The sequence below is a fragment of the Hyperolius riggenbachi genome, chromosome 7, assembly GCF_040937935.1.
Source record: "Hyperolius riggenbachi isolate aHypRig1 chromosome 7, aHypRig1.pri, whole genome shotgun sequence".
NCBI classification, from domain to species: domain Eukaryota; kingdom Metazoa; phylum Chordata; class Amphibia; order Anura; family Hyperoliidae; genus Hyperolius; species Hyperolius riggenbachi.
Window position 1 is genome coordinate 252,946,961 of NC_090652.1, and position 26,516 is coordinate 252,973,476.

A 26,516-nucleotide genomic window follows, 5' to 3' on the forward strand; every position below is an offset into this window, starting at 1 on the left:
TTTTTGCTGCAGGCAGCAATTGGAGCTCTAACAGACAAGGAGGGGGGGCCCACCAGAGACCTGGAGGCGGGGCCCACCGAGGGAAAAAACTGTACTATTGTGGCCCAGTCCGACCCTGGCGCAGAACGCTGCTAGACTGCGCTGACTGGCCGAATTACGGGGACTCATAGCAGAAGATCCAGGTGGTGGAGGAGGACAGTGAGGGACTGATTGGCCTGAAGGGGGCTGGAGGAAGCCCCAGGTAAGAATAAAACTTTTCTTTTCATCCATTTCATGTACCCTTTAATTCGTAGTCATCAAACAATCCACGCATAATTATTTGCATCTCATTAACCATCTCTATTAGTGACACAGCTACACATCAGACTTTATTCTTACAGCATAGATGTTAAGTACCGTTATTTAGTGTTTATATAAGAGATTCCTGTGTACACATCATATAGACAGTCACAATCAGATGTGTATATCTGTATATATAAATTATTTATGATAACTATTATCTGAGAAATAGAACATTTTATCATATTTTCTATTTTAACTACAGTTTACAGGTACCCAAAAATTGCTCCGACTCTGACTCCACAGTCCTAATCTAAAATCAAATAAAAAAATCACTCAATATTTACACAGCACCAAAATTTAAAAAATACTTTAGTCCCTTTCCATTCGGTTCAACATTTTGGTGCGTAACCTTGCGGAAAAGAGACATAATGTAATTGCGATCCAATCAGGCACGATTGCAAACATTATGCATGGTGCACTTCTCCTTGGGTTCCAGAAAGCCAGAGACAATCAAAAAAATGCATTGTTTTGCAGTATAAAACAGTAACTGTACTGAAAATAACATAATGAATAAACATGCTTATTTTTTTTTAACAATATTCATTGATACATTGCTTAGGCAGTGTTTGCCCATTGTAAAATCTTTTCTCTCCCTGATTTAGGGTTCATTCACACTACAAAGCGCATACACAAACGCAATCTCGTGCATGCGTTGCCATCGTGCGGCCATCGCACAGAATACTTATTGTGGTGCGCTAGGAGCGCAGACGTCGCCAGCCAACCCATCAGGAAATGTGTGCGTTGTGCGATTAGATGTTCCCAGAAGCGTTACATCGTAATGCATGAGAACACACACCTGTAATCTGAATGGTAACCTGAAAGTCTATAGACTTTCATGTTGCCATGTAGATCGTATACTATGTGCGTTGCGTCAAAACTGACAGCGCAGCAGTGTGAATAAGCCTTTACCATTCTGAAATGTATCACTGGTGGTGACATCTTTAGTTCTGCCAGGTGATCTGTATGGAATGTTCGTTTGCACAGAGGCCAATATTGCTTGGTTGGCAGTTGAAAAAAAGCTGTCATTTTCCCCATAATGCAACGAGTTTCACATACAGCAAACTTTTAGACTGGTAATGACAACACACTGTGGGGGGTATTTCACCACAATCTCACCCATACACACCCTCCTGATGATCTATTCGAGAAATGGAAAAGATTTATCATGGAAAGGGGGGTATCAGCTTTTTTTTTCAATCTGCTATGTACTGTGAAGCTATGTATACAATCCAGATGTGATTGCCAGAAGCAATGGCTGATGAAGTTCCCTGATATCGCAGAGCCAGGCAGGACAGCACACTGCAGGCTGGGGACATGTGGGCTACGAGGCGAGCAGCACCATCCCGAGGCTGCTGACGGATCTCTCTGTACACAGAAAGTGCAGCGCACAGCTCTAGTGTCAGCTGTCATGTGCTGCCGGAAGCGGAAACACGTCAGATTGGCGGGCGGTCTGATTGGCTATCGGTGACAATCCAGCAGATGAGCAGAGATGGCGGGTAAGTTGCAGAGGGTGATATCCGGGCGCGGAGTGGCTGACACATGCTCGGGTACGGGCTCTGAGAGTCAGCCTGGAGCGCGAGATAGTGGCGGGGGTACGGGCGGCCCGGGCGGCCCGGGGAGGCCTCAGATATGCTGCATGCTGGAGGCCTCATCTCCCGCCACAGGATTCCCGCCACCCCCACCTGTGTACACCATGCCTGACAGTGCCAGCTTCCCTTCTGTGCTGTACTACATCACCCAGCATGTCAGTTCCTCTCCTGTGCTACATCACCCAGCATGTCAGTTCCTCTCCTGTGCTACATCACCCAGCATGCCAATCCTAGCTTCCCTGCTGTACAGTACTACATCACCTAACGTGCTAAACCCAGCTCATCTCCTGTACAGTACTACATCACCCAGTATTCCAATCCCAGCTCCCCTCCTGTACAGTACTACATCACCCAGCATGCCAGTTCCAGCTCTCCTCCTGTGCTACATTACCCAGCATGCCAATGCCAGCTCTCCTCCTGTACGGTACTACATCACCCAGCATGCCAATGCCAGCTCTCCTCCTGTACGGTACTACGTCACCCAGCATGCCTGTTCCTGCTCTCCTCCTGTACAGTACTACATCACCCAGCATGCCCGTTCCAGCTCTCCTCCTGGGCTACATCACCCAGCATGCCAGTGCTAGCTTCCCTTCTGTGCTTGCTACATCACCCAGCATGCCAGTTCCAGCTCTCCTGTGCTACATCACCCAGCATGCCAGTGCTAGCTTCCCTTCTGTGCAGTACTACAGCACCCAGCATGCCAGTTCCAGCTTTCCTCCTGTGTTACATCACCCAGCATGCCAGTTCCAGCTTTCCTCCTGTGTTACATCACCCAGCATGCCAGTTCCAGCTTTCCTCCTGTGCTACATCACCCAGCATGCCAGTTCCAGCTTTCCTCCTGTGCTACATCACCCAGCATGCCAGTTCCAGCTTTCCTCCTGTGCTACATCACCCAGCATGCCACTGCTAGCTTCCCTTCTGTACAGTATTACATCACCAAACATGCCAATCCCAGCTCACCTCCTGTACTACATCACCCAGCATGCCAGTGCTAGCTTCCTTTCTGTACAGTACTACATCACCCAGCATGCTAGTTCCCCTCCTGTACTACATCACTCAGCATGCCAGTACCAACTCCCGTCCTGTACAGTACTTCATCACCCAGCATGCCAGTTCCAGCTCTCCTCCTGTACTACATCACACAGCATGCTAGTGCTAGCTTCTCTTCTGTACAGTACTACATCACCAAGCATGCCAGTTCCCGTCCTGTACTACATCACATAGCATTGCAGTATCAACTCTCCTGTACAGGACTGTTACATCACCCAGCATGCCAGCCAATCTCCTCCTTCCATTTTGTACAGGACTGCTACATCACCCAGCCATCTCCATTCTTTCCCTTATGTATAGGACTGCTACATCTGTTAGCCAGCTTCCCTTGTGTACAGGACTGCTACATCGGTCAGCCCCCCTACTTCATGCTTCATCACCCAGCATGCCAGCTTCCCCTTTTCCCTTCTGTACAGGACTGCTACATCACCCTGCATACCAGCCTCCTACCTTCCCTTCTGTACAGGACTGCATCACTCTGCTTTGCCAGCCAGCTTCCCTTCTGTATAGGACTGCTGCATAACTCTGCCTGCCAGCCAGCTTCCCTTCTGTATAGGACTGCTGCATCACTCTGCCTGCCAGCCAGCTTCCCTTCTGTACAGGACTGCTGCAACACTGCCTGCCAGCCAGCTTCCCTTCTGTACAGGACTGCTACATCACCCTGCATACCAGCCAGCTTCCCTCCTGTACAGGACTGCTACATTAGCCAGCCTGCCAGCCAACCCCCTCTTTCCCTCCTGTACAAGACTGCTACATCACTCTGCTTGCCAGCCAGCTTCCCTTCTGTACAGGACTGCTGCATCACTCTGCCTGCCAGCCAGCTTCCCTTCTGTACAGGACTGCTGCATCACTCTGCCTGCCAGCCAGCTTCCCTTCTGTACAGGACTGCTACATCACCCTGCATACCAGCCAGCTCCCCTCCTTCCCTCCTGTACAGGACTGCTACATTACCCAGCCTGCCAGCCAACCCCCTCTTTCCCTCCTGTACAAGACTGCTACATCACTCTGCTTGCCAGCCAGCTTCCCTTCTGTATAGGACTGCTACATCACCCTGCATATCGGCTAGCTCCCCTTCTCTCCCCCCCCCCCTGTACAGGACTGCTACATTACCCAGCCTGCCAGCCAACCCCCTCCTTCCATTCTATACAGGACTGCTACATCACCATGCCTGCCTGACAGCCAGCTTCCCTTCTGTACAGGACTGCTACATCAGTCAGCCCCCCTCCTTCATGCTACATCACCCAGCTTGCCAGCCAGCCTCCCTTCTGTACAGGGCTGCTACATTACCCTGTATACCAGCTAACTCCCCTCCTTCCATTCTATACAGGACTGCTACATCATCCAGCATGCCAGCCAACCCCCTCCTTCCATTCTATACAGGACTGCTACATTACCATGCCTGCCTGACAGCCAGCTTCCCTTCTGTACAGGACTGCTACATCAGTCAGCCCCCCTCCTTCATGCTACATCACCCAGCTTGCCAGCCAGCCTCCCTTCTGTACAGGGCTGCTACATCACCCTGCATACCAGCTAACTCCCCTCCTTCCATTCTATACAGGACTGCTACATCATCCAGCATGCCAGCCAACCCCCTCCTTCCATTCTATACAGGACTGCTACATCACCATGCCTGCCTGACAGCCAGCTTCCCTTCTGTACAGGACTGCTACATCAGTCAGCCCCCCCCCCCCCTCCTTCATGCTACATCACCCAGCTTGCCAGCCAGCCTCCCTTCTGTACAGGGCTGCTACATCACCCTGCACACCAGCTAACTCCCCTCCTTCCATTCTATAGAGGACTGCTACATCATTCAGCATGCCAGCCAACCCCCTCCTTCCATTCTATACAGGACTGCTACATCATCCAGCATGCCAGCCAACCCCCTCCTTCCATTCTATACAGGACCGCTACATCATTCAGCATGCCAGCCAACCCCCTCCTTCCATTCTATACAGGACTGTTACATCATCCAGCATGCCAGCCAACCCCCTCCTTCCATTCTATACAGGACCGCTACATCATCCAGCATGCCAGCCAACCCCCTCCTTCCATTCTATCCAGGACTGCTACATCATCCAGCATGCCAGCCAACCCCCTCCTTCCATTCTATACAGGACTGCTACATCACCATGCCTGCTATTGCCAGCGCCCACACTTCATTACAGGACTGCTACATCACCCAACCTGCCAGTACCGGCTCCACTACTTCTGTACAGGACTGCCCAGCATGTGGGTGTACAGGACATCACCCAGCATGCCAGCCAGGTCCTCTCATTCCCTTCTGTACAAGACTGCTACATCACCCAGCTTGCCTATGGCAGCTCCCATCCTTCTGTACAGGACTGCTACATCATCCAGTATGTCAGCCAACCCCTTGTTCTCAGTACAAAGGTACTGCGCTATGCATCACACCAGGTGGGCTCACTTATTGCCTCTCTTCCCCTCCCCCCTTATATACAACAGCACTAGCATGCCCATCAGCTCCTCTCCTCCCCTTGTTTACAAGACTACTGCATTACCCAGAATTTTAGCTAGCTTCCCCACTTCCTCTGTGTAGAGGACTACATCACCCAGCATGCCTGACAGCACCTCCTCCTCCCTCTGTTTACAGGACTACTGCATTACAAAGCATTCTAGTTAGCTGCCCTACCTCCTCTGTGTAGAGTAGAGGACTACATCACCAAGCATGCCAGACATCTTCCCTCTGTGTACAGAGTTACTGCATCAACTAGCATGCCTGACAGCTCTTCTTCCTCTGTGTACAGGAATGTCACGTCACCCAGCATGCCTGCAAGCTCTTCTCCTCCCACTGTGTGCAGGACCTCTACATCACCCAGCACCTCACTTTGACCTCCTTTGTACAGGAATAAATCCTCACCTTGGAATTTGCAATTCTGTGAAGGAACACTACTGCATGTTAGTCGTGTATTTTAATAAGAACTTAACCTCTATAAATGAACTGAAGCTACTTTTGCTTACGAATACTTACATACATGTATTAAATTTGGTTGGACTGCTTCCTGATTTGCTACCTCTTTTATCAGTGCCATATTATAGTGGACCAAATATTTAGTATGTCCTTAGTTCTTGATAAGTGTTAAGAGGCCTAGTATAATTTTACTTCTGGTCAGCTGACTACACACAAGTGTATGATGGCATGCCTCCCAGCCCATTGAGATAAGAGAGGTACACCTGTCCGCCATGTCCCCGATATACCCCTAGTTATGCATATTACTGCCAGAACCCAAAGTCTGGCCACTGCAGGATCTGGCCAGCCAATGTGAAAAGAACTGCTAAATAACTGTCAGTGGATACACAGTTAATCATCATTGCAGCATTTTGAACCCAGATAAAGCCAAAATGCTGCCATGGTGGTGATTAGCTGTATACATGTATATAGCACATTTCTGTGTTTCCACTTGCACTCAATTTGTCGCCCTGACGAAGCCTCTGCCGTTGAGGTGAAACATGTTGGGTTTAGTTTAGGGTCACTGTGTAACAATATTTCCTCATGATAATAGGTGGGGTTTAGCATCAGTCAGCTTACTCCTTTTGATAAATACCTATAAGGTTCCTATGCCATTCTAATACTTGCTAATAACCACTGTAGATTGCTATTAATCCTTGGCATTGTAATTAAGAATTACATTTTAAATAAATTGGTATCTTTAAACATATTGAGACAGTCTCAGATTCTAAAATTGTTTGGACATCAGATCACATATACGGTACATAAGACATCATATTAAATCAATTGTCCTGCAGCTGCAGTAAGAGTATACAATCCCTAATTGAGACAATCCATTCACAGCTCACCAGCAATCATACATAGACCATCCAGCGTATCTCAAAAAATGGTATATCGTATAAAAAAAAATATTAAGGTGCAGAATGCTCGCTGGAGCTGATGAATTCAATATTTTTTTTCCCTACATGTATGTATAAGTGCCAAAGTCTATAAACGACCATCAGTATCCATGCATCCAGGTCCATAAATCTGAAGTAAAAAATAGTCCATTCGCATCAAATAGCACATAAATAGTATTGTCCCCGTACTCTGGTACGTAAAATCTTGTCCCAATCATCAAGAAGACCTTCGCAATGAGATCTGTAACATGTTACAATATTGCACTCCGGTATATACTCACGCTCCCTTGGAGCTGGTAGGTTTGGGGTGCCCTTGTGTCTTTATGAGTTGGAGCTCCGGACGGCAGCTGTATGACTCTGCTTGTTTCCTGTCTTTTGAATCTGCCGCTCCAGCACTTGCGGCTAATACTTCCGGGTTGTGCAGTGTTCTCCCCAGAAATTTGTTCCAGCCGGGTGGCATGAAAAAGTAGCCAGGTGGGGCGAGATGAGAAAATACAGGGCCGGCACTTCTCTGCACAACTCTGCTTACAGCAGAGAAGGAGGTGAGCCGATGACAGCAGGGTGCTCACCAAAACTAGCCGGGTGGAGCACCGGCTAACAGAGCCTGGGGAGAACACTGTTGTGGCGGTTCACATCCGGTGACGTCACCTTCCTCAGTAGACTGAGCTTCTCTATATTCTTAATTAAACAACTGCAGGTCCAGTAAACTTGTGCGCAAGAGGGTGTGCTGGGCTAACGTGGTTCAGCGGGCACAGCTGCCTTTCTCCAAGCCTCGACCCCCCCCCCGCCCTGCCACTATCCTCTCCCGCAAGCACTACACTTCCCGGCATGTATCCATATTTCTGTGCCTGAATCTCATCATGTGCATGTAATGGATCCTATGCCGATCTCAAAACTTGCACATTTGTTATTTGGAAGCTTGACTCACTCCCCTGTAGTGACTAGCAGCTTCAAGATATATCTATAACTATCAGATCATACAAATTTATGCAGTTTGAAAGTGGGCCAATCAATTTCCACCCTGACAGGATTCTATTGGTCCATCTTCAAGCTGCATATATTTGCCTAATCCTGTAATCGCTCCGAATTATCTGAATCTCATCGACCATCCCTAATAACAACTTTTACACTTTAGAGGCTGGCAGTATTTAGGGCAGCATGTCTTCACAGTTCTTTTTTCAGAAACTGTCTCCTTAAAACTGTAGTTTAAAGGAATACTGTATGGTGAAAAAAGAGTTGACATTACCTGGGGCTTCTAATGGTTTCCCGCAGCTGTCCTGTGCCTGCGCAGCCGCTCACTGGTGCTCCGGTCCCCGACGCCGGTTCACTTCCGGAATTTGAGACTTCAAAGTAACTAATTCACTGCACCTGCACCGCCGTGTTCCCGCTCCCGCTGATGTCACCAGGAGCGAGAAGTCTCAAATTCCGGAATTGAACTGGTGGCGGGGCCTGGGGCATCGGTGAGTGGCTGCGCATGCACAGGACGTCTGCGGGGGACCGTTAGAAGCCCCAGGTAAGTTCAACTCTTTTTTTTCACCCCACTCCCCTACAGTACTCCTTTAAGATGAAAGAAATTCCTGTACGTAGCTCAAATGAGTCCACATAATTATTTACGCTATGCTGTAGGGACCTATTCCCATGAGCCTATGCTACTGGGAAGTCCATCCCTACACTCAGTGTGGCTATAGGGGGTTATTCATTTAAAAGTGGGATAAAACTCTGAGATACCATTCAATAAAAATGTTTTCCTACTTCTTATTACTCATACAGTTATATTTGCTCTTGTGCACAAGTAATATTTTCTGTTTGCAAATTACAAGTTCCCAAAGTACAGTTTATCTGCTCTGAAAGCTGCCATTGCATTTTCTTGCATAGCTGCTGCATTCATATATTGCAATCTATCTAATGATCACTTTTCATCTGCACACATACTAGAAGCGGAGCGAGCTCAGTTTCAGCACTTTGCTTTTACTAACTGTAGCTGACAAAGGAATGTAAAAAATGCAACACAAAACATCTTTTAGAGCAAAGAATAAATGCTGTGTTTCATACCACTTTAAAGACTCGGAAGTCTCGTGAAAATCCTGTTTTTATTTAAAAATGTTTTTAACATTACTGTCCTACCTAAACTGCCGCATCCCCGCCGCTGTAATCTAACTAAATCCCGCCAAACTCCCCGGGGGGCAATCCAGGGAGCGCTTCCGTGAGAGGCAGAGCTATGAGCCGCAGCTCTGCCTCTCAGCGCGTCTATCAGCCCGGATTGCCGCCTCTCCCCCGCCCCTCTCAGTCTTCCTTCACTGAGGGGAGCAGGGAGAGGCGGAGATTCATGGCTGATTGACGCGTAGGGAGGCAGAGCTGCAGCTCATAGCTCTGCCTCAAACAGCAGCAAAATCCACGTCTAAGAAAACATGTTTTTAATTTAAAAAATGTGTTTAACATCACTGTCCTACCTAAACCGCCGCATCCTCGTGGCTGAAATCTAACTAAATCCCCCCTAACTCCCCCTCTCCCCCGCAAAATCCACGACTTTTTAGGAGACTTCAGTGTCTCTTTAAGCATTTTGCATTTTTTTTTTCTTTCTGGGCAGTAAAAATTGCCACAAGCAGTTTTATCACTTTCTAAACATGCACAACATTTGACATTTTGCTGGTATTTACAAATGTTAGTTTTTTCCCGTGCGTGGTGTCTCTGACCACCAGATAAATGGCATGCCAGCAGCGGTTGCTATGGAGCACACAGCAGCGGACCAATGATGTGGATGCCTCTCATTTGCGTTGTGTGAGTGATGCCTAATGTGGATTTGTATCCCAAGCGCACTAGTATCTTTTCTTTTGACATTTTGAGAGCACAAATGGCTCACTGATCATGACAGCCTTATCATACTATCTGACAGAGGAATAGAATGTATTTTTCTTTTTGTTTTCCCGTGCAGTTTAGGAAAATGAGACAAGATTGCTATTGGCATATGAGAATATTTTCCCTCAGTTAATCCATAAATGAGGACTGCTATGCATCATATGCAGAAAGTAAATTCTTAGGCTCCTGTTATACTTACCACGTCATGGTACTCTCCCTGCCGCAGTTGGTCATTAACCACTTAAGCCTAATTGGACGTGTATACATCTCCACTGTAGTTATGGAGAGTGCACCACTAGTTTGTTACTAAATACAGATGGTATCATTTTAACTGGGACAAGTTGTAAATTCATTTTGGTGTGTTTTATGGCTTGGACCCACATCACATAACAAAATAGGTAGGGACAAACTCCATCCAATGTAAAAATTAATTTTCAAAATTATGATCAAACTTGGGAAAGTATTAGTAAATTGTACACAAGACATGTGGTAACATTTTAACTGTGATAAGTAGTAGACTAGTTTTAGGGTTAAGGGCTATGTTTTGTGTATTCTTTTTAGTAACAAACTGAATCAAAAGCAATACAATTTTAGTCTCTTCTGTATCAAAACAAAGACTTGTAAAATGAAAACAAAGTGACAGAATATAAAAGAAAATAACTATATTGTTACCTTAGGAACTTGGCTTTTTAAATATGTATGCCATGAGGTTATATTATCGTTATTTTTGCAAATAAGGTCTTGTAATCGACAGAGTACAGTAAGATTTAACTTACAGCTAGCACTGTTTATTGTTAAGCTATAATGGATGTAAATGGATAAATAGTGTATTTTTTCTTTAAAATGCATACAAAATAAGGTAATTGCTAAACAAAAATATCACTCACTAAAAGCCTAATTTGTCCTGAAACAATGATATAGATCATTTAGGTGTGATAAGTAGTAATAAAGTTATTGGTGAATGAATGGGAGCAGCGCTGATATGTGAAAATTGTTCTCGTCCTGAAGTGGTTAAAGCCAGTGTTCTGCATAACACACTTCCTGCGGTGCAACGCGATGTGGCAGAAGTGCTCCACAAGAAACGCAGAACCTGCAGTGCGTTACCCTGTGACTCCTGCAAGTCGAGTTTTTTTTTTTTCCCTTCACTGGCACCGCAGGTATACCGTGCGCGGTGACTTTTTGGCTGTGGTGTGATTCTTCCGAATCAAACTGCTACCGCGATGCATTAGTGGGAAAGGACTTTTATAGATCAAGCAAACCTTTCCCTATAAATTTCCCATGTCCCAATGCCAGTCCTGTGCAGCCTTCCTGTCCCACGCCTGTCCTCCACGATCCTCCACTCTCTCGCCGCCAGCTACTTCTGGTACTGTTAGTCGACGGCAAGCCACGCGTATCTTTCTCCTCTGCAATAGTGTCCTGCGCTAATAGAGCAAGACGATATTGCGGGGAAAGATACGCGTGGCCCGGGGTGCACAGTTGCCGTGTGGGCGATACTGAAAGCTGGCAGCGGAAGAATGGAGGATCGTGGAGGACCAACGTGGGACAGGAAGGCTGCACGAGGCTGGCAGAAGCCCCAAGTAAGTGAAACTTTGTTTTGTATGTCAATTTAGTTCCACTTTAAGCCCAATAAACGTCCACACTGGTCCGTTGCAGATCGGTTCCGTTTTTCTAAACTTTTTTTTCCTAGCAGCCCCCCCGGTTTTCCTAAAAATTATATTTTTGCAGCATATGTTTCCAGTCTGTGGAAACGTATGCCCAGCCATGGGGGAAAGGCAGCCGCCATGCTGGAGGGGTGTAGCAGGCAGGATGGGGGTGGCAGCGGTCAGTGGGGTGGGGGGACATCCCCCCCCCCCCCTCACCTGGGTCCCCGTCCCTGCTACGCCTCTAGCTAGTTTCCGCAAATCTTGTTACAGTGTATAGCGGGGAGCTTACCTACTCCTTCGGTTCACAATCCGGTTATTTTGAATGAATCGATTTGAATGATTCGATTCATTGATAAGAGCCAAACTTCCCATAACTACTCATCACTGCCTGAAATGCCGCCCTGTATACTTCAGAGGGCGGCATTGCAGGCAGTGGCTCCTAGTGATGGGAAGTTTGGCTCTTTTCAATGAATCAATTCATTCGAATCGTTTCATTAAAAAGAACCGGATCGTGAACCGAAGGAGTAGGTAAGCTCCCCGCTCCCTGCTATACATTGTAACAACTTTTGCGAAACTAGTTGGAGGGGTAGCAGGGACGGGGGACCCAGGTGAGGAAGGGGCGGCGTCCCTGCTGACCACTGCCACCCCTGTCCTGCCTGCTACAACCCTCCAGCATTGCGGCTGCCTCTCCCCCATGGCTGGGCATACGTTTCCACGGACTGGAAATGTATGCTGCAAAAATATCATTTTTAGGTCTATGATCTAACTTCGGAAAGTTTCAGCAAAACTATGAGTGAGTAGCTTACAAAACACCCACTTTTGAATGGCCCTGGTTTGCTTTACATAATAGAGACGTGTGTCATTTTTCTGTTGTCCTTCCTTTTGTGCAGCTATGCAAACAAAGAATGGCACTAAAATGCTTTGTGGAAAAAATGGTCTGTAGAAAGCCACATGCACACTTTGCAGTTAATGCAGTTAATGGCATGATAGATGTCCAGATAGCTATATGTGTGTATGGGGTATCCTAGTGATATGTGTGTATGGGGTATCCTAGTGATAAGTTGTAGAATAGATTTTAGGGTTGAGGCCTGTGTCTTGTGAACTCTTTTTGGTGACAAACTAAATCAAAAGCAATAACATTTGTATTTTCATATATTCTGTACCAAACTAAAAAGCTTGTATAAAGAAAACACATTGACAGAATTTAAAATAGAATACATAAATTGTTACCCAAGTGACTCCTTTTTAAATATGTACAGTGGTGTGAAAAACTATTTGCCCCCTTCCTGATTTTTTATTCTTTTGCATGTTTTTCACACTTAAATGTTTCTGCTCATCAAAAACCGTTAACCATTAGTTAAAGATAACATAATTGAACACAAAATGCAATTTTAAATGATGGTTTTTATTATTTAGTGAGAAAAAAAACTCAAAACCTACATGGCCCTGTGTGAAAAAGAAATTGCCCCCTGAACCTAATAACTAGTTGGGCCACCCTTAGCAGCAATAACTGCAATCAAGCGTTTGCGATAACTTGCAATGAGTCTTTTACAGCGCTCTGGAGGAATTTTGGCCCACTCATCTTTACAGAATTGTTGTAATTCAGCTTTATTTGAGGGTTTTCTAGCATGAACCGCCTTTTTAAGGTCATGCCACAACATCTCAATAGGATTCAGGTCAGGACTTTGACTAGGCCACTCCAAAGTCTTCATTTTTTTTTTCTTCAGCCATTCAGAGGTGGATTTGCTGGTGTCTTTTGGGTCATTGTCCTGCTGCAGCACCCAAGATCGCTTCAGCTTGAGTTGACGAACAGATGGCCGGACATTCTCCTTCAGGATTTTTTGGTAGACAGTAGAATTCATGGTTCCATCTATCACAGCAAGCCTTCCAGGTCCTGAAGCAGCAAAACAACCCCAGACCATCACACTACCACCACCATATTTTACTGTTGGTATGATGTTCTTTTGCTGAAATGCTGTGTTACTTCTACGACAGATTTAACAGGACACGCACCTTCCAAAAAGTTCAACTTTTGTCTCGGCGGTCCACAAGGTATTTTCCAACAAGTCTTGGCAATCATTGAGATGTTTTTTTAGCAAAATTGAGATGAACCTTAATGCTCTTTTTGCTTAAAAGTCGTTAGCACCTTGGATATCTGCCATGCAGGCCGTTTTTGCCCAGTCTCTTTCTTATGGTGGAGTTGTGAACACTGACCTTAATTGAGGCAAGTGAGGCCTGCAGTTCTTTAGATGTTGTCCTGGGGTCTTTTGTGGCCTCTCGGATGAGTTTTCTCTGCGCTCTTGGGGTAATTTTGGTCGGCCAGCCACTCCTGGGAAGGTTCATCACTGTTCCATGTTTTTGCCATTTGTGGATAATGGCTCTCACTGTGGTTCGCTGGAGTCCCAAAGCTTTAGAAATGGCTTTATAACCTTTACCAGACTGATAGATCTCAATTACAGTACTTTTGTTCTCATTTGTTCCTGAATTTCTTTGGATCTTGGCATGATGTCTAGCTTTTGAGGTGCTTTTGGTCTACTTCTCTGTGTCAGATAGCTCCTATTTAAGTGATTTCTTGATTAAAACAGGTGTGGCAGTAATCAGGCCTGGGGGTGACTACAGAAATTGAACTCAGGTGTGATAAACCACAGTTAAGTTATTTTTTAACAAGGGGGGGGGGGGCAATCACTTTTTCACACAGGGCCATGTAGGTTTTGAGTTTTTTTTCCTCACTAAATAATAAAAACCATCATTTAAAACTGCATTTTGTGTTCAATTATGTTATCTTTGACTAATAGTTAACGGTTTTTGATGAGCAGAAACATTTAAGTGTGACAAACATGCAAAAGAATAAGAAATCAGGAAGGGGGCAAATAGTTTTTCACACCACTGTATGCCCTGAGGGTATATTACTGTTCTATTTGCAAATAATAGCTTGCAATTACTGCTAAGGTACAATGAGAAAACAAAAAAACACAACATAGAAAAAATACACCTTTATTTCTAAACTATTATCCCCATACATTGCACTACATATATAATTTAAATGTAATAAACAGGACAAATGGGCAAATAATGTGTGGGTTATATCTATGACAGCATTATTTATTTTAAAACTATAATGGATGGAAATGGAGAAATAGTGTATTTTATTCATTTTTCTTTATTTTTCTTTTTAAAATGTATAGAGAATAAATCAATAAAATATAAAAAATATCCCCCAAAAGACTAATTTATAGCAAAAAAACCAAGATATAGATCACTCAGGCCCCATTCACACTTACAAAATGCAAAACGCCGGCGATTTTTGCCGGAGTGATTTTTTTCTGCGATTTTCATGCGGAAAAATCACTGAACACTGCGGCGATTTTGGCGCGATCGCGTTTAGCACTTCTAAAGCATTGAAACGCCTGGAAATCGCCTGAAAATGGTGCAGGCGACGCGTTTCGCAAATCACCCAATTAAGAATGGGTTTCATTATGCTAGCGCTTTTTAAAAAGGCAAATCAGCTTTTAAAAAGTCAAGAAAAAAAAGTAAGAAATCGCGGCAAACCGCTCTAGTGTGAATGGGGCCTTAGGTGTAATAGTGATAAAGTTATTGGGGAATGAATTGGAGGAGCACTGAAATGTAAAGATGTCTCCATAGGGTAACAAGGAGGCTGGTGGTTATAGGTGGTTATTTATCCTCTGACTTAAGGTGGCCACACACGATAACATTTTTTAAATATCTGTTCAATTCAAGAATTGCAAACATTTTTTCTGACTGATTGTAATATTTCAAAAATCTGACCAATGTACCACAAACCTGTGTTCAGTCTTTCCTCAATTATGATAAAAATGATTTGGAAACTCAGAAAATTACTTGTGTATAGGTTAATAAATTGACAATCTACCACACACCATTCAATTTTCATAAAAATTGATCAGCAAAAATCCACCCTTCCCCGATCATCTTTTAATCGAATACAAATTGTGAAATCTGATCGGATTTCTTGCTCGAATAAAAGCTGATCTTTTTATCGAATTGCCGTAGAATTTGATCATTTTATTGTATCGTGTGTGTGGCCACCTTTAATCTGCGTTTCTCAGGGAGTTCTGGATCTCCAGCACCTGTGCTGTTTATGATGGACCTGGTTGCCTTTCGTTAAAGGGAACCAGAGGCCCCAGAAAGAAGATTTTATACATACCTGGGGCTTCCTCCAGCCCCATACGCACGGATCGCTCCCACGCCGCCCTCCTCCGCTTCCTGTATCCGGCGGTACCGGGTCCCGTAGTTTCGGCCAGTCGGCGGCAGCACGCGGACAATTGTCCGCATCACAGGAGCTCCCGGCATACCCGTACGCGTGCAGCTGCATACTGCGCAGCCGCACGCGTAAGGGTATGGAGGGAGCCCCTGCTCATGCGGACATTTGCCCGCGTCCGCCAAAAGTGACGGGACCCGGTACCGGCGATCCAGGAAGCAGGGGATGGCGGCATGGGAGCGATCCAGGCTTATGGGGCTGGAAGAAGCCCCAGGTATGTATAAAATCTTTTTTTTTTTCTTTTTACGATGACGGCGTCTCTGGTTCCCTTTAACCACCCTGGCGTTCTGATAAGATCGCCAGGGAGGCTGCGGGAGGGTTTTTTTTAAATTAAAAAAAAACTATTTCATGCAGCCAACTGAAAGTTGGCTGCATGAAAGCCCACTAGAGGGCGCTCCGGAGGCGTTCTTCCGATCGCCTCCGGCGCCCAGAATAAACAAGGAAGGCCGCAATGAGCGGCCGTCCTTGTTTTGCTTACACCGTCGCCATAGCGACGAGCGGAGTGACGTCATGGACGTCAGCCGACGTCCTGACGTCAGACGCCTCCGATCCAGCCCTTAGCGCTGGCCGGAACTTTTTGTTCCGGCTGCGCAGGGCTCAGGCGGCTGGGGGGACCCTCTTTCGCCGCTGCTCGCGGCGAATCGCCGCAGAGCGGCGGCGATCGGGCAGCACACGCGGCTGGCAAAGTGCCGGCTGCGTGTGCTGCTCTTTATTTGGCGCAAATCGGCCCAGCAGGGCCTGAGCGGCAGCCTCCGGCGGTGATGGACGAGCTGAGCTCGTCCATACCGCCCAGGTGGTTAAGAATGCTTGTGGGCACTTGTGCAATGTTCAGTACCTACCAGAAGTGGTCCAAGGCAGGACAGCCTGTAAAGCAGTAACAGGGTCATGAATGCCTGCGTCTCATTACATAGGGGAGTGAAGGCTATCCTGTCCGCTCTGATCACTCTATTCTAGCAGCCATTGCTGAAAATCTTAATGCTGGGTCAGGTCTGGGCTGTACAGTGAGCGCATAAGTTAACCCTTGACTCCTCAGTCTACCTATGACTCCGGATGCTTTATTTTAAAATTCTATTGCATTTTCCACATTGCTTGTAAGAAATCAAAAAATGTGGTGAAGGCGTGTGTGTTCAGTCTCCAAACCATGTGGTGTCGAATTTAAACATCAAAAGTAACAGTGCATAAGTAGAACTGTCGGACTGTGGTCTGTAGCTACGTCCCAGGAGATGACTGATGAAAGAGTTGCTGATCAGGTACCCGAAGAGCACCCGAGGGGGCATAAAATAAAAGATACTTACCTAAGAAGGATTATCCAGAGGCTTCTGATGTCCTCCAGATGCTACCTGGGACCCCCTTGGAGTTTGCGATTGTACAAGTATGGCTGTGCCTGCGCATTTGGGCAAAGTTGCTTTTTTATGAGCAGGTTTGGTTTTATGTGCAGACATGGCCATGCTCATGCATGGTGGGGGGCGTGGCCATAAGACCATATCCAGTAAGCTCTTGTAGGATATGTTACTGGGATCTGCGCAGTTCAACTATGAGGGATCGTTCAAAGGCTCCCCTCTTCTTGGGTATCCTTTTTTTTTTTTTTTTCTTTACACCGCATCAGGTACACTTTTTAAAACCTGATATATCAACTAATCATAAAACATGTATGTAGATAATAATCTGTGCCACACAATGTCTATATGAGACGTTTTCACCTGTAGTTTGCTCTGGAGGCCTTGGAAGTCTGGCTATTTGGGCCCTGCAGGTGAGGCTAGTTACACTGTCAGAGGCCCGATAACCTGTCGGGGTGAGCAGGACTGCACCCCTTACATAGGAAATCCATCATTCTTACTAGACCAGGGGTCTCAAACTCAATTTACCTGGGGGGCCGCAGGAGGCAAAGTCAGGATGAGGCTGGGCCGCATAAGGAATTTCACAATCGCGGCGCATTGCCGCCTCTGCCCGCCCCTCACTCTTCCTTTACAGAGAGGGGCGGGGAGAGGCGGCGATCCGTGCGGCGATTGACGTCAGGAGGGGCAGAGCTGAAGCTGAAAGCTTTGCCCCTTCCAGGAAATGCCGGCGGATTGCCCCCCGGGCGATTTGGGGGCTCTGCAACCCTCGTTTAGCGGCGGGGGATGCGGCGGATTTCTTGGGAGCACTGAAGGAAACTGTAAGAAAGCTTTTGCCGGCGAGGGCCACAAAATATTGTATCGAGGGCCGCAAATGGCCCGCGGGCCGCGAGTTTGAGACCCCTGCACTAGACGGTGCAGCTGTATTGTCATGCCATTCATAATAAATTATTTATAGTCTAAGCAAACTTCGAGAATGAAATGAGTTACTTTAGCCGACTTTGATCTGGATGAGTTCTTCCTCTTTCGTTAGATTGGAACAGACAGGTAATCATGAAACACTTGCACTTGACTGCACACAGCACAAGACACCAGGTATACAAAGGATGAAGTCCGCAATCTGCAGTGTCCACAATACAGCCTTTTTTTTATTAAAGGGACACTTAAGTCAAACAAAAAAGATGAGTTTTACTCACCTAGGGCTTCCAATAGCCCCCTGCAGCTGTCCGGTGCCCTCGCCATCTCCCTCCGATCCTCCTGGCCCCGCCGGCAGCCACTTCCTGTTTCGTGACAGGAGCTAACAGGCTGGGGACGCAAGTGATTCTTCGCGTTCCTGGCCACAATAGCGCCATCTATGCTGCTATAGCATATATCATATACCATATAGCAGCATAGAGGGTGCTAATGTGTCTGGGAATGCGAAGAATCACTCGCGTCCCCAGCCTGTCAGCTCCTGTCACCGAAACAGGAAGTGGCTGCCAGCAGGGCCAGGAGGATCGGAGGGAGACGGCAAGGGCACCGGACAGCTGCAGGGGGCTATTGGAAGCCCCAGGTGAGTAAAACTCATTTTTTTTTTTACTTAAGTGTCCCTCTAAATCGATCACAAGTCATGGATAATAACAGTTAATGCATTTCCACCAAACCCGTATGCATGGAAGGCAGCAAGACACTCTGTATTTTTATATGCTTCCAACTTTCTGCAGAGTATCCATGCCTAGTAACATCTATATACTTTCAGAATTATAAATCAATTCGTTTTTTTTCTCCTTGATGATAATTTCTCACCATAATCTCCTTCCTCTAGGTCTCACTGATATGGAGAAGAAGCTGGCTGAATACAAGTGTAGCACAAATGATGCCATTACACTTAAACTGGGTAGGTTTTGTAAATATATTATGACTTTGTAGGTGTGGTCTGTGTTTTTTGAGGTTACGCTATGCAGATATTATTTTTTAAAGCATCTGGGTCATATATGCGTTTATAGTTAAAGTGAACCTGAAGTAAGAATAAACTTATGAGGTAATGAATTGTATGTGTAGAACTGATAATAAATTAAAAAAAATTGTAATATAGAGTCTCGTATTTTTAGTTTTAAGATTGCATCAGACCGTCACAGTTGCTGTTTAGAATCCACACTCTCCCTTTTAAGCTGAAAAAGAAGCAGAAGTAATGACCGTTTGAAGTTTCCTCAATGTTTCTCAGCTGTTTTGACTTTTCAGGAAACTGCACTGAATTTGACAAGCTGTACTTTTCGACACGCTCTTTCGCATAGTTAATCACTGAAGTTTTTTTGTTTTTGTTTTTTTTTGTAACTTACTGTACTGGAAACAGAAAGGGACTTCAATTAATTTCTAAGTAAAGCTACAGTGGGTTGCAAATGTATTCGGCCCCCTTGACGTTTTCCACATTTTGTCATATTACTGCCACAAACATGAATCAATTTTATTGGAATTCCACATGAAAGACCAACACAAAGTGGTGTACACATGAGAAGTGGAACGAAAATCATACATGATTCCAAACATTTTTTACAAATAAATAACTGCAAAGTGGTGTGTGCATAATTATTCGGCCCCCTTTGATCTGAGTGCAGTCAGTTGCCTATAGACATTGCCTGATGAGTGCTAATGTCTAGAGTGCACCTGTGTGTAATCTAATGTCAGTACAAATACAGCTGCGCTGTGAGGGCCTCAGAGGTTGTCTATGAGAATATTGGGAGCAACAACACCATGAAGTCCAAAAAACACACAAGACAGGTCAGGGATCAAGTTATTGAGAAATTTAAAGCAGGCTTAGGCTACAAAAAGATTTCCAAAGCCTTGAACATCCCACGGAGCACTGTTCAAGTGATCATTCAGAAATGGAAGGAGTATGGCACAACTGTAAACCTACCAAGACAAGGCCATCCACCTAAACTCACAGGCCGAACAAGGAGAGCGCTGATCAGAAATGCAGTCAAGAGGCCCATGGTGACTCTGGACGAGCTGCAGAGATCTACAGCTCAGGTGGGAGACTCTGTCCATAGGACAACTATTAGTCATGCACTGTACAAAGTCGGCCTTTATGGAAGAGTGGCAAGAAGAAAGGCATTGTTAACAGAAAGCATAAGAAGTCCCGTTTGCAGTTTGCCACAAGCCATGTGGGGGACACAGCAACCATGTGGAAGAAGGTGCTCTGGTCAGATGAGACCAAAATGGAACTTTTTGGCCAATATGCAAAACGCTATGTGTGGAGGAAAACTAACACTGCACATCACTCTGAACACATCGTCTTCACTGTCAAATATGGTGGTGGCAGCATCATGCTCGGGGGGGGGTGCATCTCTTCAGCAGGGACAGGGAAGCTGGTCAGAGTTGATGGGAAGATGGATGGAGCCAATTATAGGGCAAACTTAGAAGAAAACCTCTTAGAGAATGCAAAAGACTGGAGACTGGGGCTGAGGTTCACCTTCCAGCAGGACAACGACCCTAAACATAAAGCCAGGGCAACAATGGAATGGTTTAAAACAAAACATATCCATGTGTTAGAATGGCTCAGTCAAAGTCCAGATCTAAATCCAATCGAGAATCTGTGGCAAGATCTGAAAACTGCTGTTCACAAATGCTGTCCATCTAATCTGACTGAGCTGGAGCTGTTTTGCAAAGAAGAATGGGCAAGGATTTCAGTCTCTAGATGTGCAAAGCTGGTAGAGACATACCCTAAAAGACTGGCAGCTGTAATTGCAGCAAAAGGTGGTTCTACAAAGTATTGATTCAGGGGGCTGAATAATTACGCACACCCCACTTTGCAGTTATTTATTTGTAAAAAAATGTTTGGAATCATGTATGATTTTCGATCCACTTCTCACGTGTACACCACTTTGTATTGGTCTTTTACGTGGAATTCCAATAAAATTGATGCATGTTTGTGGCAGTAATGTGACAAAATGTGGAAAACTTCAAGGGGGCCGAAATACTTTTGCCACCTACTGTAGTACTATATGTATATATTTTTGTCACATGTCACTTCAGGTACGCGTAAATGCTTTATATGCATGAAAACATTTTGTAGGTTTTTTTTTTTTTTTTTTTTTTTTACCAGCTGGACCCTTTGTTGCTGTCAAGTCTCCCCCAGGCCCGCCGCCCTTGGGGCTGATTATGTCAGGAGGGGGAAGCCTCTCTAGATCATAAAAAGGCTTCCCCCGCCCTCCTCAGCCGGGGTTTTCCAGCCCTGTCTCTCTCTCAAATCGCTGCTTGGCGGAAACCTTGCCCCAGATGCAATAGCGGTTCTCTGCTCTGGCGCAAATAGTCAAGCCCGGTCCAGTTCGTTCTATTTCGCAGTCGCAAGTGCCTGCACAGTAGAGCGGACCAGATCAGGCTTGGCTATTTCCACTGGAGCTAGAGTGGAGAGCTGCTACTATGCATGCGCCGGTAGCCAAAGGTACATATTATTGTCTGTCTGATGTCAGGGCTGCCAACGCTGGATCAGTCTGGTGGAGGCTTAAATGTGTCTCCACATTTCTTAATTAAAATGTGGTTTATGTAAATGCATTGTAAAAATTCTGCCTCAGCCAGGTCTTTAAGGAGAACCCGAGGTGGATTTTCGAGGGGCAGATGGGACACAGAGCCATATTCTCTGCCTAATGACATGGCTGTGTGTCCCCACACCGCCGATCTACTCCCCCACAGCCGTGCTATAGCCCCCCGAGTTTAGCGACAAGATTTGCTGCTAACTCGGAAGGTAAACACGGAAGAGGAATTCCCTGTTTAAAACGCCCGCCAGGGGTGTCCCTACAGGGTTTCCTGAGCTGCCATTGGGCAGCTCTCTCTCCCTAGCCGCGCCTCCTGCTGCTCCCCCGCCTCCCTGCATGCTAAGGGAGACAACACAGTCTCTCATTGCAGCGTCGTGACCCAGGGATCACACAAGTGAAAGTGGGCTATTGCTGCCCACGGGAGCGACGGTTTTTGCAGGTACCTGATCCTCTCAGACCTGCGGATCAGGTAGCCTACTTTTTTTTTTTTCTTTTGAGCCTACCTCAGGCTCTCTTTAAAGGAGTCATCAGTGCAAAATTAATAAAATAAGTGCTACTTACCAGGGGCTTCCTCCAGCCCCAAGCTCCCAGCATGTCCCTCGCCACAGCTCTGCAGTCAGCCGTTTGCCGCAGCTCCGTCCCAGTGCCCGGCTATGACGTCAGGGCGACCTCCAGGTCGGCCTGTACTGCGCCTGCTCGAGCGGCGCTGTCAATCACCTCCACGTGGCCACGTAGCAGTGATTGACAGCGCCGCAGGCGCAGTACAGGCCGACCTGGAGGTCGCCCTGACGTCATAGCTGGGCACTGGGACGGAGCTGCGGCAAACGGCTGACTGCAGAGCTGTGGTGAGGGACATGCTGGGAGCTTGGGGCTGGAGGAAGCCCCTGGTAAGTAGCACTTATTTTATTAATTTTGCACTGTTGACTCCTTTAAGGGATCCTTAACTGAAATATGAAGCCTGCCATCTTCCAACTATTTTGTTCTGCTAATCCTTAAATCAGAGTGGGTATATTACTAACATTATCTTATTGTCTTGCTGTCTTTTAGTGCGTTTCCCTGAAGACATCGAGGATGACAGCACAACATTTAATCCAGAGTTTAGTCACCAGATTTTTGGAGATGAGTAAGTAACACACTTATCAGATAGCTGTTTTAAATATTAACAAGCTGAATCGTACACTCCCCTTTTAAAACAATTTTTTTTTAATGCTGTATGTAAGGGCACACATTACCACAAGTACTAGGAGCAATTTCCTTCCTCACACAGCTCTGCCTCTTTGCTGTAATATCCTCCGTCAGTTTTAGATACAAAAGTGTTGGGCTATCAGAGGGCTAGACCATGTCCCTGCACAGGGGGGTTGCTATCAACTACTACTAACTAGTACTATCAACTACTAGTTTAATACTCCCTTGCTGAAAGAATCTTAGTCGGTGGTAATGCTGGGAATACACAATGAGATTTTTCAGCTGATTTACTGTCCAATTGATTTCTGATCGATTTTCTTATCTTTTCTTATCCATATCCATTCACTTCTATGAAAAATCGATCAGAAAAACGATCAAAAATAAGATTGGACAAGTTGGAAATTATCTATCCATCCATCTATCTGCCAACCTATCTAATAGTGTACTCCCAGCATTAGGGGATAAAGATTTCAGCAATGTGTGTTTATTATCTTTGCTTTTCTGACTGAGAAAGATCATAATAATGCCTTTGTAAACAGCATATCTCCCTCTCAGCACTGCACCACATAGCCGCCTACAAAGCAGATGCAGCCTGCAGTGAAAAGTCACACGCAAGCCAGTCAGTCAGGAATAGTGTATACACATCTCCCTGCTAGTTACATTAGAGCAATATTACAGCACATCTAGCTACCTGTTACCACCTCAGATCAGCCTCCTCCTCCTCATGTCTCCTGCATGCTGTGACACAGTGGCCTCAATGCACAGAGCTTTATCAAACGTTTGATAATTTACCTCATGGGTAAAATCTAATTTTGAATTCACTAATGTGTTATATATTTATTGAACGTTTTATCAGTAAAACATTAGATAAATATATAACACCTTAGTGAATTCAAAATTAGATTTTACCCATGAGGTAAATTATCAAACGTTTGATGAAGTGTTTGATAAAGCTTCGTGAATTGAGGCCAGTGAAGTATATTTGTGAGCTGTGTGAGGAATGAAGGATGATTTTTAAGCAGGGAGAGAGAACTGGGTAAATAAATAGTGTCCCTAGCACTAGTGGTAATGTATACGCTAATATAGAGTTTTAAGATAAAATGTTGTTTTAATCGATAGTGTTCCTTTAACCCTCCTGGCGGTTTCATTTTTTTGCCAAATAGGCAGAAATCCTTTTTTTTTGTTTGTTTTTGTTTCATGTAAAGCTACCAGAGTGGTAGCTACATGAAACACCACTAGAGGGCGCATTTGTCCCTCTAGTGCGATCGACGCCGGCATCAATAGCAAACGGGAACGCGTATATAACGCGTTCCCCTGTTTGGCTTCTCCTGTTGCCATGGTTACGATCGGAATGACGTCATGGACGTCAGACGCCTCCGATCCAGCCCATAGCGCTGCCTGGAACTCATTGGTCCGGGCAGCGCTCTGGCGGCGGGGGCCGCAGCCGCCGCTGCGTGTGGGCGATCGCCGCAGAGCGGCGGCGATCAAGCTGTAAGCGCGGCTAGCAAAGTGCTAGCTTCGCGTACAGCACTTTAAATGGGGCAAATCGTCCTACCAGGGTCTGAGATATCTTCCTGTGCGGCATAGCCCAAGCTCAGCTCGGGCTTACCGCCAGGAAGGTTAAGTAAAATCTCCACAAATTGTAGGAAAGACCCGAATATCAGCTGGCTTGCTCCTCTCAGGGGTTACATTGCCCCCTAAGATCAGACAGTGAACGACGCACAGAGGTATGTGGATGCAGCATGAACATACCTCTGTGCTTGACTTAGGTAGCTTTGCCTCAGGTCGGCAGATGTGAGACTGAACTGCCCGGCAAGCAGGGTGGTGGAGTCGGCGTTGGAGTCGGTGATTTCATAAACTGAGGAGTCGGGAGTCTAAATCAGATGATTTTTGTACAAAATCTACAGCCTATTAAAGTGGTCTGAAACTCAGACATAACATTCAATAAAAATGTGTTTTCCTACTTTTTATTACTCATACAGTTATCATATTTGCTTTTGTGCATACGTAATATTGTCTGTTTACAAATTACAAGTTCCCAAAGTGTAGTTTACCGTACCCTGAAAGCTGGCATTGCATTTTATTTTTACTGCATTTTATTTTAGATGAACATCTTAGAGAGAGAGAGAGAGACAGAGAGAGACTGAAGCACAGAGAGCTCCTTCACTTGTCAAAGAGACTCTGAAGTCTCAAAAACAAAATCTTTTTATTTAACAGCTATGATTAATATGTTAGCCCTAACTAAATCGCTGCATTCCCGCCGCCTTACACTAAATCCCCCCTAACTTGCTGGGGGGCAATCCGGGCAGCGCTTCCGTGAGAGGCAGAGCTATGAGCTGCAGCTGTGCCTCTCAGCGCGTCTGTCAGCCCGGATCGCCGCCTCCTCTCCCCCGCCCCTCTGTCTTCCTTCGCTGAGAGGTGCGGGGGAGAGGCGGAGATCCGCCGCTGACAGACACGTGTGAGGCAGATCTGCAGCTCATAGCTCTGCCTCACACGGAAGCGCACAGGGCAGCAAAATCCACGACCAAGAAACCCGTGAATTTTGCAGGGGGGAGTTGGGGGGATTTAGATAGATTACAGCGGCGGTTTAGTTAGGGCTAATATGGTAAACACATTTGTTAAAAAAAAATTTTTGAGACCTCAGTGTCACTTTAAGGTACATACACACGTCGGATTTTTCCAAACAGCCGGTTGTTTGGACGTTTAAATGTCAAATCGGGCGTGTGCACGGTTGGTCGTTCAGCTGATAAGACTGGATTTGAACGATAAGCCAAACGGATCCGTCAAAACACGTCTTATCAGCTGAAAGTCCGACCGTACACGCACCCGATTTGACGTCCAAACGACTGGACGTTCAATCGACCCGTTGTTTGAAAAATCCAACGTGTGTACGAGCCTTTAGACTGTGTTTACACACGTTGTAACTAGATTCAATTCATTATTACTCGTAATGGCTTGTGGCTGTGCTTTCCTCCTATGTATTCTCGTAGCAGGAAAGCAGAGCCAGGAGGGGGCAGGCTTGGGCTTGAAAATACATCACAGAAGACTGACTCAGCTATAATCATTCCGGAGCAAAGTTAGACTGAATGCTCAGTCGTGGATTTTATCAGGGCTGATAACAAGAAAACTGTGCAGTGAAAAATGAAACAAAGAGCAGAGTAGGTGTTTGCTGTCATGGTCCCATTGATGTTTATGGTAAAATACATGAGGGTGCTTCATCTCTGGTTCTCCTTAAAGAGGAACTTTACCAAAAGATAGTAGTAGGTGGTAAGAAATATAAATCAAGACATTGCAAAGTGAAAAGTTAAAAATTTGAAGATGGATCAATAAATAATTGATACTTGCCATATAATTAATTCAGGTTGTTTGATCCACTGTGAGCCTGCAGGTCAACATATTTACTGTTGGCAGTCGGGGGGGGGGAGGGGGGGAACCAGACAGCACCAACTGTTTTTATCTATAAACATACCCAACAACAATATGATAGGCTAATGCAGCTTGCTTGGCATTTGGCAACAGCTGTTATCTACCTCAATGCAGTGACATACACAAACGGGAAACTGTCGTGGCCATGGCCCTGACATCACACTGCGGGAGGGGTTTCACCACAATATCAGCCATACAGATGCCTCTGATTATCTGATTGAGAAAGGTAAGGATTTCTTATGAGGAAGGAGGTATCGGCTACTGACTGGGATGAAGGTCAATCCTGGGCTAAAGTTGCTCTTTAATGTCACTCCATTTTGTTTCCTGTTATTAGTGGCTGGCATCCTTTTCCTTGCTGCAGGAAGAGCTCACTGCGCTTGAGCCAGTCTTATACAGACCCTGTATAGAGGTTTCTT

At 45.8% G+C, this 26,516-nt stretch overlaps 1 protein-coding gene across 1 annotated transcript in view; it reads left to right on the forward strand.

Annotated features, from left to right (window-relative positions):
* Positions 1-1,766: 1,766 nt before the first annotated feature.
* HAT1 (histone acetyltransferase 1) overlaps positions 1,767-26,516 on the forward strand; it is a 106,578-nt gene continuing 81,828 nt past the window's right edge. Inside the window, exons 1-3 of the mRNA XM_068247036.1 lie at positions 1,767-1,838; positions 18,783-18,854; positions 22,537-22,612. Of these exons, the coding sequence (XP_068103137.1) occupies positions 1,832-1,838; positions 18,783-18,854; positions 22,537-22,612 (155 nt within the window). The 5' untranslated portion in view covers positions 1,767-1,831. The remainder of the gene's footprint in view (positions 1,839-18,782; positions 18,855-22,536; positions 22,613-26,516) is intronic.